Source organism: Olea europaea, chromosome 6 (assembly GCF_002742605.1).
Source record: "Olea europaea var. sylvestris chromosome 6, O_europaea_v1, whole genome shotgun sequence".
NCBI classification, from domain to species: Eukaryota; Viridiplantae; Streptophyta; class Magnoliopsida; order Lamiales; family Oleaceae; genus Olea; species Olea europaea.
The window spans coordinates 8,365,700-8,381,239 of NC_036242.1; the positions used below are offsets into that span (position 1 = coordinate 8,365,700).

The window sequence follows — 15,540 nt, forward strand, 5'->3', positions numbered from 1 at the left end:
GCACACGAGTTCAAGATCCAAAGTGCTATTTCGGTTCTTAATTTGTACCCCTTGCGTTTGCACGTGGAAAGAATCTCTACACATGATTACAAACTTTCAAAGTGTAGCCATATAGCTTTTGTAAACTTGTAGTTTTCCCTTTGACACATTAACCTCTTCCAATTCATCAATTTGAGCTTTAATTTTTCATTTACCCAGTTATCATTTTTGGTAAGTAAATATATGATATCAATATTCTCACAAAGGATAACACAAATCAACTTTGATCTTTCAAAATGAACGAATAGATCCCACTCAAAATTATGCCAAAACAGCCCTAACAAGCATTTTTTCCCAACGCACGCAACTTCAAATCTACTGCAGGTTTTAGTTCGGGTTCAGTTCCAGTATTGGTTGTTGTTCTTCCAACTTCATCATATTATATTAGGGCCATTGCTGTAATGCAATAAAACAAATTAGAGACCAATTATATGATTTTTTCCTGTGTGGAATGACATATCTAAGAAAAAGAAGAAAGAATACTTGATAGTTGCTTGATTTACAAGCATAAGATTCATTACTGATTTTTCCATAAACTTTACGTAGCTGTAAGAATAGACACGTTTAAGCTGCATTACCCTTTTTTTTTCCCCATGGAATAAACCCCATACTAGATGTGGCTTCAAGAAAAGTCAAGTAAACGTGTTTGACAAATTATTGATTATTTATGCCAGATTGAAAGTAAGTGATGAAAGGAAAATAATGAAATTGACATTAATTATGACTCTGAGTTATTAAAACCTTGTACTAATAGACAAGACAACTGGAGCTTCCCCACAAAACAACACGTGGAAGAATTTTGGTTATCCCGGTGACACCAGGATTCAAGGAATGGAGATGGTCAACTACCTTGGTAATCAGGTATATAAATAAGGGAAGTGTTGTATGTAAAACCAAGATTGACAATCCGATCGATAACTACACATCTTGGAGGAGGCCCCATAATGAATAAAAAAACCTGAGCTCCCTACCGTGAGGACATTGTCAATCAAAATTGTCAATTCCTGTTATACAACTAGAAAATTCCAATAAAGAAATACTTGAAGTCTTGGAGATGTATCTTAGCCAGATAAATCTATCTGGTAATCGCTTCTTAGACTTCTTAGTGTCTAAGACATGTATCTTATCTTAGCCAGATAAGATATTATGAATACTTACAAAACTCGGTCCAATCATCGATTCGAGGTACCAAGGTTGACATGTTCACAAGCAATGGGGTCTGGCCATGTAGCTTATCTTGGACCAATTTGCAAGTCGGTTGCCTGTTTAAAAGTCAGACCAATGGGTCTGGTCCAAATTTTACAAGTTTGATCATGCCAAACTCATGAAATATGTATTTTAGCTCGTATTAAATATAGATAAGAATGGAGTGTTCATAAAAATCAACAGAAACAGTCCAAGTATCCTTGGTTCGATTGAGATTTGTTATATTATTTTTATGAACTTCTAAAGACTAACATCACTCTATGGAGCCTAATTTTATAATCAAGTTTCATAACGTAGAACTTGAGGGAAAAATAACATCGACCAATCTTGTTCATCGTAAAATATGGCAGCAACTGTGGATAAAACTTAATTAAAATACGATTCATGAAAAGAAAATTGCATCAGCTGGTTCTTTTTAGAATCTGTTAGGATTTTATTGTATTGTCAATTCTTTACACAAAAGGACTAATATGAAAAGTTTAAAAGTCAAGGAGTCAATTGAAATATTTTATAGATGACATAGGTAACTTAGGATTCGAGTTTGGAACGAGGGGGGAGTTGTCGAATTTACGCTAGCATGACGCCTATCTAATGCTCAAGGAAAAAAAAATAATAAACAGTATCGCCCAGCTCTTGCTCGAGTGACACACTGGTCGCTTGCTTATCGTTAGCTAGGTGCTCGAGAGATGGTATTACGAGTAAAATCCTAATTCGCGTTTTTCAAGAATTTTATACAGCACGAGTTACCTAATTGCCTTCTACTATATATACCCAAGCTCTAAAATGTTTTTGGCATGGTTTTTCATTATATTTCTTCTTCATAACATCTTTCTAATATTGAAAAACACATTTAAGCCTTAGATCAATCCTTTGATTCTTGAGTTCATTCAACCACAACTTTACAGAAAACATCAAATTCATATAATCAAATATACCCACTTTTTATGCGCATACAGGAATGTACTTTCTTAATAGCTTTCAGAGGTTGCTGAAAATTGAGGGATGTTGAACTAGGAATATAGAAATAGTACAAGAACAAGGTATTTTTAGTGATCCACAGGAGATAGAAAATTCCAAAAGACTGGAAATAAGTGTGAGTGAAGCATGTTCCAGCAGGTCTTGGAGATTGCAGGAATTAGATAGTGAGTCTATTGGATTTTCTAGGTTAGATCATACTACAAGTTCTTATTGTCTATAGTAGAGGTTATTGATTTGGTCCCATAATTTTTACCCTGTTGAGTTTCCCTGTCAACAATTCTTGTATTCCTTATTACTTTTATATTGCAAACCTTATTACTTTTATATTGCAAATTGTGGCAGTTTAACATAGGATAAATTGGTTTGATTGATTAAACATCTAGAACAATTAATAAGTGATTTGTTGCTATTAATTAATAATTTCAATTCCTTAGTTTTCACCTATTCATCCCTCTCGGTGATTTTAGGATTGAACTAGTAACTTTCAGGATCAAACAACGATTCTAATAAGAAGAAGAAGCCCATAAAAATTAAAGATATAGATTTACCTTGATTTAGCAACTATTGCGGCTACAATAGATAACTTTATACAGTGGCTATATGGCTCCAGAGTATAAAATCAGGTGTCTTCAGCATGGGAATCATCTTGTTAGAGATAGTGGCAAAAAGAACACAAGTTTCAGACATGAATCACTATCATAGCCTTTTAGGATATCTAAGTAGCGATATGAATCGAATTTCAGTTTCCTAGTTAACTTTATGGAATTGATAATACTCATCTAACTTGAGCAATTTTCACTCCTTTGAAATGAAGATAAAGCTTTGGAACTAATGAATGAATGCTTGAAACATTCAAAAAAAATTTTCTTCTGAATATTAATTGAGGAGATGTATACATGTGGACTTATCATGCATTTAGAAACACAGTGCTTTTCATGTTATGAATTGAGGAGTTAGCAAATTTGAAGATCCCAAAAAAATTGGATTTTTCATGGAAAACAGTTCTGTTAATGAAAAAACCTGTATATCTGAGGACAACGCCAACACATATACAATCAGAATAACTGGTCTAGAAGGCAGATAGATAGGTTGAACAATATGATAATTATTGAAGAAACGATCACTTAATTATAGCCAAAATGTTGATTGAATTCAGAATATTTTATTTTTTCTAATGTTGCATGGTAAGATTACTTCAATTCTTGCTCTTCATGAAGGTCAGCTAGATCCCAGTTGCAGATGAATAAAAAGAAGCAATTGAATGCATTTGATTCATCTATATTCATGTCAATAGATGATCAGCTCTTTTAACAGTAAAGTAGTAACAAAAAACTAGAAATTAAATACGACGACTATCTTAAATAAAACCTGTGGATGTTCATCCTATATTTTTGGCAGACTTCGTTCGGGTTTTCAGATTTGACTTCCATTTGTAACTGTAAATTTAAGTTCATAAAAACATTATAAATTTAATGACTGCCCCATGCCCTAATTTTGAGGAAGATTTGGGAGTATGCAACTGATTGGAAGTTTTCCATTCCGCAGCTGAATAAGGTAATACATAAGACTGTCAAGTATAAATTAAAATCTGTGCATGGTCATGCTATAGAAATTAATTCACACATTTGGACCTGTCCAATATACTACGAGATTCACTCGATGTACAAGTGTCAATACTCTCGATATAACTTTCATCACGGTCAAGACAAATTGCTTACCTAAATTGGTAGTATTTCTGACATTATGGCCTTATTAGAATAAAATACAATCTTTATTGACTTACTCACTTGATTTTATTTGCCAGTGGTATCATGTTTGCTAAATTCATCAATTACAGAGGAGAATGTTATTTCTTTAATAGAAAATTAATGTTTATAATGGAAGACAAATACAGTATTTTGGTTGAAGAACGAAAAAAGCAAAACAGGGTAACTATTGTATCTAATTTACTTATCTTGCTTCCACCAGTGAAATGGTCATTTGGTTTTTTGAATTTGCAGTGGTTGTGCTACTTGAACTTTCAGCATCTCTTTCTGTGAAAAAACCAGGTTGTCTAGCTTGAGGCAACAATCCTTCATTCGCTAACATTAACACAGCTACAGACATGCTTGGCCTATCTTGTGGACACTGTTGAACGCATAAAAGTCCCACATGGATCGATCGAAGCACTTCTGATAAATAGCTCGAGACGTCAAGGTGAGCATCGACTAATTCCAAAGACCTTCCTTCTTTGTACAACCTCCATGCCTGTACTTACAAAACTAAATTAAAGGGACCGTTTTTTCTAATCCAAATGCCAAAAGGAAAAAATTCATTGTCAAGAATATAGAAATAATTAAACTATACATACATGTCCAAGAAGATTGTGGTGGTGATCTCTGTGAGAAAATCTTCTGTTTCTTTTGCCACTCACTATCTCAAGCACCAAAACCCCAAAACTATATACATCTGATTTCACTGAGAAATGACCATCTATAGCATATTCTGGGGACATGTAGCCACTATGTGGTGATAAAATTTATAAGGAAATTATGTTATGAGCAATAGAAGAGCATTTAATATAATTAGGGATTGAGATTCTTACTATGTTCCAACTACTCGGCTTGTATTAGCTCCAGTCTCGTTTCCTCCAAAACATCGAGCCAGGCCAAAGTCTGATATCTTTGGGTTCATATCAGAATCTAGCAAAATGTTGCTAGCTTTGAGGTCTCTATGGATTATTCTTAGACGGGAATCTTGATGGAGATACATAAGACCCCGAGCAATACCATTGATAATGTGAAAGCGCTTTGGCCAGTCAAGAACTGCACTTTGCATTGGATCTGCAAAAAGTTTTTCTCTGCTCACAAGGATGATTTGTTTGTTGGATATTCGGAAATGAGGAAATAAGAAATCAAATTCAATATCAATAACTAAATAACTTCACAAGCACACGGTAGCACTAAAGATGCGTGTATAAAGCTGTACCCAGTATAACAGAAGATCATAAACTTTTTGCGCGGGATCCAAAAATGTGTGTCATTGCTTATAATTGGTACTCTGGATAGAATGTGATATTGAGCTGATTGTGTGAGGTCAATAATTCTTACCAAATAGAATCAAGTCCAAACTTCTGTTAGGCATGTATTCATAAATTAACATCTTTTCTTCTCCTTCAATGCAGCAACCTAGAAGCTTCACAAGATTTCGATGTTGATGTTTAGCTATACAGATAACTTCATTCTTGAACTCATCAAGTCCTTGGAAGGAATTTCTTGATAACCGTTTGACTGCAATTTCCTGCCCCTCCTCAAACAGTCCCTATATCATGGATCACGTTCATGTAAAATAGTATTTGTTTTGCAAGATGCCAGTTTACAAAATTCATCTTCCACTCACTTTACACGTTTGACTTTCTTGACATTGCAATTTTATGTTTTAAAGACTTCATTTCTTATGAAAAATAAGAGTAATTTTACAAAGGATTCTGAAAGCAAATATTTGATACTGTGTGGTGCCTGCCCTGTTATATCAACTAAAAAAAGAAACTATTTATTACCTTGTAAACAGGTCCAAACCCACCCTCCCCGAGCTTGTTATTAACTGAAAAATTATTGGTAGCTTTAGATATTGTATATAAATCAAACATTGGTATCTCTATGTCTTTGTTGTGTCCTTGCCTACCTGAAACAAAAGCGATGAATTGGATTTAACTTGACAGAAAACCAAAAGAAGGATTTCAATTAGCTCAGTATGGATAACTTGGTTGCTCCCATTGACTATAGTAGAAAATCGTAGTTTTTGCTTACCAAATGATCTGAGCCTGTGATTTCTTTTCTTCCTTCTTCGAAGATACAACATCAGACTAAGTCCAAGCAGAATCATTCCTATTGACAACGACAAACTTAATTCGAGAACTTTTTTGTTCCTTCCTTTCAACTCTGCAAAATTTTATATGCCAATAAAATGAATTCTTTTTCAATAATGATAAAACCTTGAAAGTGATAAGTATCAGATTATCTATGAAGGGAAATTAGACAAGAGTAAAGAATTTGTTCATTAAATTCTTAGTTTCTTACCTAATTCAGAAGAAGCCATTCTAATGTAGATGTCTTGTCCGGCTTCCGAAAGCTGTCTGATGTCAATTAGGTCTTTGAACCAAAGTAGACATCCACTTCCCCCTTTGCTTATATCCAATTGACTATAAGCCATACACGAGCAATTCTTTAAGCACACTACCTTGCATTCATCGAGTGTCATACTCTTGTTAAACCAAGAATATTGTGTATCTGGCAGTTTAATACCTGAATACCTGAGAAATACATCTCCATTTTGACAATTCAAGGAAGTTCTTCGATCACATCCTGCCGACCAATCTGCACTATCCCAACCTTCTGGATCTTTAGGCAGAAATCTATCCAAACATCCACAAACAGGAGAATTTTCGATATTGCAACTACCATATGCACCACACACTTTATATCTGTCACAATTATCTGTTGGAGCAGTAATGTAAACCACCCAACTTTGCGTCCGACTAATCCACATCCAACGCTCTGCAACACCACTTGGATTCACTGCATACCTTGAAATAATTGATCCAAGGAGCTCGTAAGCATGGTATGCCTCGTTTTTGTTTATAACTACTCCAAAATTGAAAATAGAATTATTCCTCAAGTCTGGCATCCCACTATAGCCTAGTCCGTTCCAAGGTCCAGTTTTAAACACCACATCTGAACCTCTTTTCATAACAAGTTGTGGATAACCACTAGGATCTAAGTGATATGTAAAATCTCCGGAAGATGGATCATCATTGTTATTCCACGATGATAGATAGACCTCCTTACCAAAGTTCCAACCAAGCTTCATTCCTGGTAACAATGTATCAGTCGGATTATTAAAGCTCTCCCAGAGGAAATTCCCTTGGCCATCGTCATTTGCATCTTTCAAAACTAAGTTTCCTGAGTCAAGCAATATTGCAACTGGAGTTTTCACATGTCGGGATGTATAAGATGACCATATGATACCACCATTAGATTCGTTTAGAAGAACCAGAAGTCCTGGCTCGATAACCTTTAAGACTATTCCTGATGTATTTGAGACTGGAATTTCTCTGTTGGCAACCCATACTACTGTCTTAACTTTTATTTTCTTGTACCACATGCCCACGTATCTATGCTTGGAATTTCCAGGGCTGAAAAATCCCAACTCAAAGATGCCACCTGATGAAACTATGGTCTCACCATCCCTAAGGATCTGTGTAGTAGTTATAGTATCTGTTTGATTGGAGATTTTCTGGATGGACATAAAAAAAGTTAAGACAAAAATTAAGTGGGAATATTTATTGGATATCTTCATGGTTCTAGTTCTGATCTTTTTCTCGTTTTTTCTGGTTTAACAGAATTGCTTTTTAGGCAATAAGCAGAAGCTTGAATGCATATTGACTGAATATGAGGTTTAGTGCACACGCCTTATAACTAAACTTGGAAAAATTATCAAGAGGATTGATAATTTGCATCCAATCGCCAAATCTGAAGTATTATAAGGTTAAGATTATGCTTCAAATATATGAAAAAGCATGCTTAGATTCGAGTTGGACCACTATTTCATATATATACATACATGGACAGGACTATTCAGTGGATTGGTACCAAGAACGACGGGAGTATTAAAATGCTGACTAGTCTATGGTATCTGGAGCTATTTCCCTTCTCCGTTTCCAACAATAATGACCTGGAATAAGTAGGTCTTGCTATCTAAGCTTATAGTAAATAATTAACAGTTTAGCTTAAATGAAATTATCATCGATAACAGTGCATAGATTAATATACGATCATTTAATTCTGCAACTGTTAGATTTTCTTGTGCTTGGCTTCCAGGTTGAACCTGGTCTGAGCTCGTCTATATAGCGTTTTAGGTGCCTTGGTACAGTACTGGTCATACTTGATATGGCCAGTTGCCTCTACAATTAGACTTTATTGGACCTTAGCTGTGGCTTTCAACTCGGCAATACTCATAGTTCAAGGTGACTATTTCGAGCTCAACTTTCATATTTTTACAAGCTTTCTGAATGTAGTTTAGTCTTCTAAACATGAATTTTCTGCTATATTAGTATTTCAGAGTCAATAAGCACAGATTTCATACTCACAGGGAATGCTAAAATGAAGTCTTAGATTAATCTAAATTCATTATAATTTTAGTCTACTTTGAAAAAATTTATTAAGAAGAAAGAAATTAAAATTACCAAGATTTTGAACTTCATTATGGTTCATCTCCACAATCTTTAATTATCAATTAATTCTAGAGCAAAAGTTGCAAATTAATCCATTATCGTCTCATGAATTTAAAAATTAAGTCAATTTAAATAGATCTATTTTAGATTATACATATATTTTTCTTTGATTATAAAATAATTTTTTTATATAACAAACAAACCATGTTTTTTTTTTTTATTGCATATATTTTATATTGAATGTTCGAATTAAAGTGTATGTGTTCATTTGTGAGAATCCAAGTTGAATGCTTATATTGAAAAGTACAATATGATACAATTTATAATTTGATTATAAATAATTCGTCCATAATCAATGTATAAAGGTTGACTCCTTGTACTGAAAGGTTGTGCTATTGATTCATTCACTATTCGGGTTTTGCGATTTATCTTTATCGTAGAAATAATTAAAGATGAAACTACTACACTTAGAGTTTATTGAATAGACCACAAGTCAAGTTTAATTCTATAGCATAATTATGTGAGAATTAAATTGGACTTGATCATTGTGTATATCAATACACAAGTTTAACGATTTTTTGATTCATCAATATATGTGATCAATTTCATTGACCAAATATCCAGTGAGTTGGGGGATTGAGAATGAGTGAAGCAGATAACAAGAATTTATGTCATGATTCGTAGAAAAAAAGGGATAAAGTGACTACTTGAGTATTTTTGTTGAATGATTATAAATATAACCTCAAGCTTAGCCATGTCTAAACTTCATCTGTGAATAGTTCACATAACTATTCAATATATATTAAGTAATAGTTTCTATGATCTTATTTATTATAAAAGTGCAATCTTTTATTTTTAGTGGAAAAAAGTAAAGGCTAATAATTAGATTGAATGATCTAGAATTGATTAGACATGATCTAATCATAGGAGTTTTGTTAATATATATCTGATCAATCCCCGTGCTAGTTCGAAAATTTTCTAGACTCAATTACAGTTATTTTAAAAATTTTAAATTTAATTGTAACTGTAATTAAAGCTCAAGGATCACATGTGAAATTATACCAAATTATTACTCAATTTAAACTCTATAACAAGGCTTTCGTGCCTATAATATGGGTATATAGCGGCCAAATTCTTTAACAGAAAAGAGAAAAGGTTGAAAAAATTATTATCATATTTTCTTGACTTTTCTTGGTCAATTCAATCAACAATTCGATTTGTGGTTCAATTAAAAGAAAAGTGTTCACGGCGTAATCGTTACGTTGGAGAATACCACAAAAAGGTTGGAGGTTTGAAGCATCATGTTAATTTAAAATCTATAATCTAGAGAGTTAGAAATTCATAATTTAGACCAATTCAAGAATTGATAATTGATTTTGGTATGTTCGAATTTTCTCATTTCTTGATTATGAAATAAATATGGACATGGAGTAACAATATTGAATTTTTAAATTCAAAAAATAAATTAATTTTTGGATAATCCTTGTTCTGCATTCCAAACACATTTTTCCTTCATTTACATCTCATCATTTTTCATGATAATTATGGTCAACACCAATTTTATTTTAAAGAAATTAAATTATACAGCCACTTAACACATTATTGATAAATACTGATTACATATTTTTGTGTAAGTCGGAGATCACATTATTTGAAACATTGGCCTACCTCAAAAAATTTCAATCAGTGGAAATTCTGGTAATGTTGAAATCAATAGTCACCCCATCACCCCAGCCGGCAGCAACCGGGAGGTTCCTTGAATTCAGTCCATGTATGATTATCATTCTTTCAATACTCAAAATGATTATCATTTTTTTTTCTCATATTCATTTTCATTTATATATTTTCATAATAAAATGTTTTTTATGTAAATTTAAAATTTTTCTTACTTTTTAACCACATGTTTTCCAAATATTTATTATTCAAAAAAAGGAAAATTGTAACTAAAGGTACCAAACCTTTTGTTTATTAGGAAACTTAACCCAAACCTTTTATTTGTACCATCGGAGGTATCAAACCTTTAAAGAACTCACAGGTAAAGTCTGAACTAATGGAAATCATTTATAATTTTGACTTAATAAAGTAATGGCATTTCAGTCAAAACACATTTTCCCTTTTATAATATGCTAAGGGATTTTCTATTTTAGGATGCTCTTTTATCACTACTTTCTCTCTATTCTCTACTTCAGGTTGCTGAACTCGAGTCTTCACCTCATTAGGGGTGGTAGGTATTGATGTGTTAAGTTTTTCTAACTCTACCTTCAACTGATCTCTCTCTTCACATTTCTCTTCTTCACTCACAGGTTTAGAATCAGTCTTAAGGCAAGGCATCTTCAATCTCGTTAAACTTGACATCGTTACTTGTAATGAACTTAATCCCCATTTGGCTCCTATCCCATAGCCTATAACCCTTGTCTTCTTCTGGAAAACCAAAGTAAGTACATTTCTTAGCTTTAGGTTCAAACTTTCCTTCACTCTGATGGGAAAAAGTAGCATAGTCAAAAGTTCTAAGTACAGAATAATCACTTAGTTCATCAAACCATTTTTCATGAGGAGTATCACCATTCGGTGTGATAGATGGAGTCAAATTAATCAAACAACATGCGGTCATAACAGTTTCGTCCCAAAATGACTTTGGGACACCAGAACTTACTATCATGCAACATACTTTATCAAATATAATTTTACTCATCCTCTTAGGTACCCTATTTTGTTGGGAAGTGTAAGGAATAGTCTTATACCTTGTTATTCCAGTTTCTTTATACATATTATCAAACTCAATGTTGCAAAACTTTAGTTCATTATTAGTTCCAAAAATTTGATCCTTTTACTAGTTTGGTTCTCATCTTGTCTTTTTCAATTATTAAAACTGTACAAAGTATCGGACTTATCTTTTAAAGATAAACCCACTCATTTTCTCATGTAATCATTGATAATAGGCAAAAAATGCCTATTTTTATTCGAGCTAGGATCACTAGCAGGATCCTACAAGTTTGAATGCACATATTCAAGCATGTCTTTAGATTTATGAATACTCGCAGAGAAGGAAGATCCATGATGTTTACCAAGCACACAGTAATCACCAAAAAAAAAAAATCAAACACATAATCAGTGTCGAAATGTATCTAACATCTTTTAAAGTATACACAAAATCAGTGTCGAACTTTAAGGTAGTGTTACCAATCCCAGCAACAGTATAAGTAGAATTGTCACCTAGCGCAACATGTCCATTATTTGATTCATGCAAGTTTTCAAACCAATCCTTTTTAATGTTACAAGAAAAGATGCACAAGAATCAAGTATCCGCTCATGTAAACGAGAATTAATAGTTAGATTCAATTCAGCGGGATAAGCAATAGAACTTGGAATCATGTACACTTCGCCCTTATCAACATTGGAAGTTTCCTTCATCTCTCTCTTTACCCTTCAACTTACTCTTTTATTTATAGCAATCTTTATGAAATGTCCCGAGTTCCCACAACCATAGCATTTTCTAATCTCAGTTCTAAATTTTGATCAAGACCTACCATTGTCCTTCTTTTTACTTCCATTGCAACTTGACTCGCCACCATAATGGAACCTTTCATGAGCCTTTTTCCTAAATTGAGTTCTACCCCTTACCATGTGAGTCTCACCACCTTTCTTATATGTTTTTCAACTTTAATCTCTATCTCCTTACTGCTAAGAGAATCATTGACAATTTCAGGCGTCATAGTGTCCCCACCTACTTAATCGCATTCTTAACTTCATTATAAGTGTTGGGTATGGAATTACGTAAAATTGTTGACGTGTAGGTTTCAAATATTGAGTCTTCACAGCTAACAATATCTTGAACAAGATTGTTAAAAATGTCTAAATTGTCATCAAGATTCTTTGAATGATCCATTATAAAACTGAAAAAGCGTTCAAGTAAGTAAAACTTGTTTGGAGTTGATTAAGAAAATATAAGTTCTCTAATTATTTTCAAAGTTCTTTACTGATTTTTGGTCTACCCACTTTTCTCAAAATAGCGTCAGATAAGTGTAAAATGATTGAACTATAAGCAAGTTCATCGACTTTTTCTTTTTGTTCTTTTGAAAAATCAACAAAATAATTGCCTTTAATGGCTTTTAAAACTTTTTGTTGGACGAAAATATTTCTTATCTTTTGTTGCCATATTGAAAAATCACCAGTTCCATTAAAAATTCTCAAATATCATGTAACATTTTATTTTTTCGTGACATATATGCATTTTGACAACATCATGACTACAAAAATCGGGTTGCTATTTCCTATTTGTTTGTCTTAGACAAATAGTGTTATGATTTTGTTAAAATGACGAATGGTTGAAAGTTGTTGTAAAATGCATTCCATGACTCAACATTCGCAACAAACATATTTCTCGTAAAAAGTTTATTGGGATATTTGTTGCAGCAAACTATTTTGTCGTCCTTTTAATGTTTCACGACATATATATATTACGACGTCTTTATGGTTACATTTATTGTGTTGCTATTTCATATTTTTTTGCGTCAAACAAAAAGTGTCACGATTTTGTTAATGCGATGAATGGCAAAAAGTTGTTGCAAAACACATTCTGTGACCCATATAGTGCGACAATACCCGCAACAAACATATTGTTTTCACTAAATTACTTTTGCAACAGAATCTCAACTTTTGGGACCACATTTTTCTGTAAAAAAAATAATAAAAAATCGATTACTTTTTGTAGTGAACAATTTGCCCAACCACTTGGAAAAATTCTTACCATGATCCAGAAATTGTATCCAATCTGCAAACTGATGTATTATTAAGTTGAGATTATGCTTCAAATATCTATGAATGCTTACAAATGAGTAGGGCCACTGTTTCATTGATATGAACAGGAAAGGACAGTTCAATGGATTGACTCCAAGAATGACGGGAATATGAAAATACTGACTAGTCCATGGTATCTAGAGCTATTTTTCTTCTCCATTTCCCCTGGAATAATTAAGTCCTTCTATCTAAGCTTGCTAGCATTAGATTTTCCTGTGCTTGGTGTCTGGTTTGAATTTGTACCAAGATCCTCTAGATAGCTTTTAGGTGCCTTGGTACTCTGTTCCACTTGAGATATGGCCACGACCTCCACAATTAGACTTTATTAGACCTTAGCTATGGCTGTCAACACGAGTTGTATTGCAATATTAGGTAACAGGTTGGTATTTAGTTGCTGTTTGATTTGGATAAAAATTAGATTTTAGAATAATTTTGATCAATGCATGGTTGAAAATTTGATAAAAGTTGTGGTCCCATAAAACGTGTTGTTGAAAATAAGTTCGGAAAAAATGAATTTTAAGAAATGGAGACCAAATAGGGGCTTAGTAGTTGTTGAAATATAGAGTCAATGAGCAACGATGTCATACCCATTGGAATTGCTAAAATAAAAGTCTAATTTAATCAATATTAAGTATAATTTTAGTCCAGCTTACAAAATTTTTATCAAGAAATAAAAATTACCTAGATTTTGACATCAATCTTAGTTTTTCTCCACAATCTCTAATTATCAAGTGTCCTCTAAATTACGCAAAAGGTGGAAATCAAGAGTCACCTCTGCAGCCGAGTGGAATTGCATGCAGCCACCACCAAGTTGGCCCAATTAAATGTGAACGCAGCTGTGTATTTAGAATATTGTGGAAATTTCTCTGTCGTTGGTCCATCATTTAGAATTCTACTTATGGATATTTAAGCAAACATGGAGAGTCTTCAAATATTACGCGGCTTGTTTATTTGACTTGCCTGAACTGAAGATAATTGACATATCGACTTTGGCATTACTATGAATCTAGTTGGATGCTGAATATCTTTAATTGACACCAAAGTTAGACAATAAGTTTAATCATAGAGATATTTTTTGGTTTATTTATACCATGTACCTCTTTGAGAAAATCTTTTATTTCTTTTGGATTCACTATCTCAAGCACTAAAACTCCAAATCTAAATAAATCTGAATTTACCCAGAACACCATCTATAATGTATTTCGGGAAATGTAGCCAGTGCACGATAAAAAAATAATATCCGGAATCTGAGTTATGAGAAATAGAAGAGTGTTTCACATTTTATGGATGATTCTAAGATGGGAATCTTGATGGAGATGTTAAGTTGTGGAACTTAAGTATTGTCGCTATAAAGAGGCAATGTGGATCGAAAAAGGATTGCGATGTTTCTCTTATAAACTTCTTTTTATCTAGTAAATTAACTAGAGTATGTAATTTCATATTGAGGTGCACCTCTATAAATGCTGCTTGTTCTTTTGTGTCTTTTTTCCTTGTTACGATTTTAGCGCTCTTATTTTTATAGAATTAGAGTTTATAATTCTCAACAAGAGATATATAAAACCAGGAGTAATACCATTGTTAATGTACAAGCGCTGCACTTTGCATTGGATCTGCAAAAAATTTTTCTCTGCTCATGAGGATAATTTGTTTGTTGAATAACCAGAACAGAGAAATCAATCCCAGTATCTATAAATAAATATTCTCAAGCATACTGTAGCATGAATCTGCATGTGTAGAAGAATAACTATGCTCTGTACTCTATAATACAACAGATCAGAAAATTTTTGCTCTGGGATTTGAAAAATGAGTGCGAGACTTCTTCATGTTATTAATATAATTGGTACTACTGATAGAATGTCTGGGCTGATTGTGCAAGCAGAATCAAGTCCAGACTTCTATTAGACAGGTGGTCATAAACCAACATCTTTTCTTTTCTTTGAATGCAGACTCAGAAGTTTCATGAGATTTCGATGCTGAAGTTTAGCTGATAACTTCATTCTTGAACTCATCTGGTCCCTGGAGGGAATTTTTTGAAAGCAATTTCCTGACCCTCCTCGAGCAGCTCCTAAAATGGTATTTGTTTTGCGCAATGCCAGTTTACGAATGTCATCTTCCATTCACTTTTTCACATTTGACTTAGCATGACATTGATTCCCTAGGAATTTCCATGGCTAAAGAATCCTAATCCAAAGCTTCCGCCAGTTGAAACCATGGTATCATCATCTCTAACGATTTGTATGGTAGTTATAATATTTGTTGCGTAAAATATTTTGTGGATGGACATAAAAAAGGTTATGACAAAAAGTAAG

General features: G+C 33.2%; 1 protein-coding gene across 3 annotated transcripts; it reads right to left on the minus strand.

Annotated features, from left to right (window-relative positions):
- Positions 1-3,972: 3,972 nt before the first annotated feature.
- On the minus strand, positions 3,973-7,782 carry LOC111395723 (G-type lectin S-receptor-like serine/threonine-protein kinase At4g27290). Of its 3 annotated transcripts, XM_023021856.1 has the most exons (7): positions 6,282-7,776; positions 6,012-6,143; positions 5,762-5,886; positions 5,313-5,523; positions 4,808-5,045; positions 4,574-4,724; positions 3,973-4,470 (listed from the first exon to the last, which is right to left on the minus strand). In XM_023021856.1, exons 1-7 carry the CDS (start codon positions 7,558-7,560, stop codon positions 4,174-4,176), a joined length of 2,433 nt encoding a protein of 810 aa, XP_022877624.1. In that variant the 5' UTR covers positions 7,561-7,776; the 3' UTR covers positions 3,973-4,173. The 3 variants fall into 3 exon arrangements, with proteins under 3 accessions (XP_022877624.1, XP_022877626.1, XP_022877625.1); XM_023021857.1 differs by lacking the exon at positions 3,973-4,470 and having other exon boundaries at positions 4,618-4,707; positions 6,282-7,782; XM_023021858.1 differs by lacking the exons at positions 5,313-5,523; positions 5,762-5,886; positions 6,012-6,143; positions 6,282-7,776 and adding an exon at positions 5,191-5,209.
- Positions 7,783-15,540: the final 7,758 nt, after the last annotated feature.

Coding starts and splice junctions, on each gene's coding strand:
- LOC111395723 (XM_023021856.1), bottom strand. CDS start 7,560: ATGAAGATATCCAATAAATATTCCCACTTAATTTTTGTCTTAACTTTT. Junction 5,046..5,312: donor TTTGGACTTGATTCTATTTG/GTAAGAATTATT, acceptor AACTTTTTGCAG/ATCCAATGCAAAGTGCAGTT. Junction 4,725..4,807: donor AGCCGAGTAGTTGGAACATA/GTAAGAATCTCA, acceptor ATCACCACATAG/TGGCTACATGTCCCCAGAAT.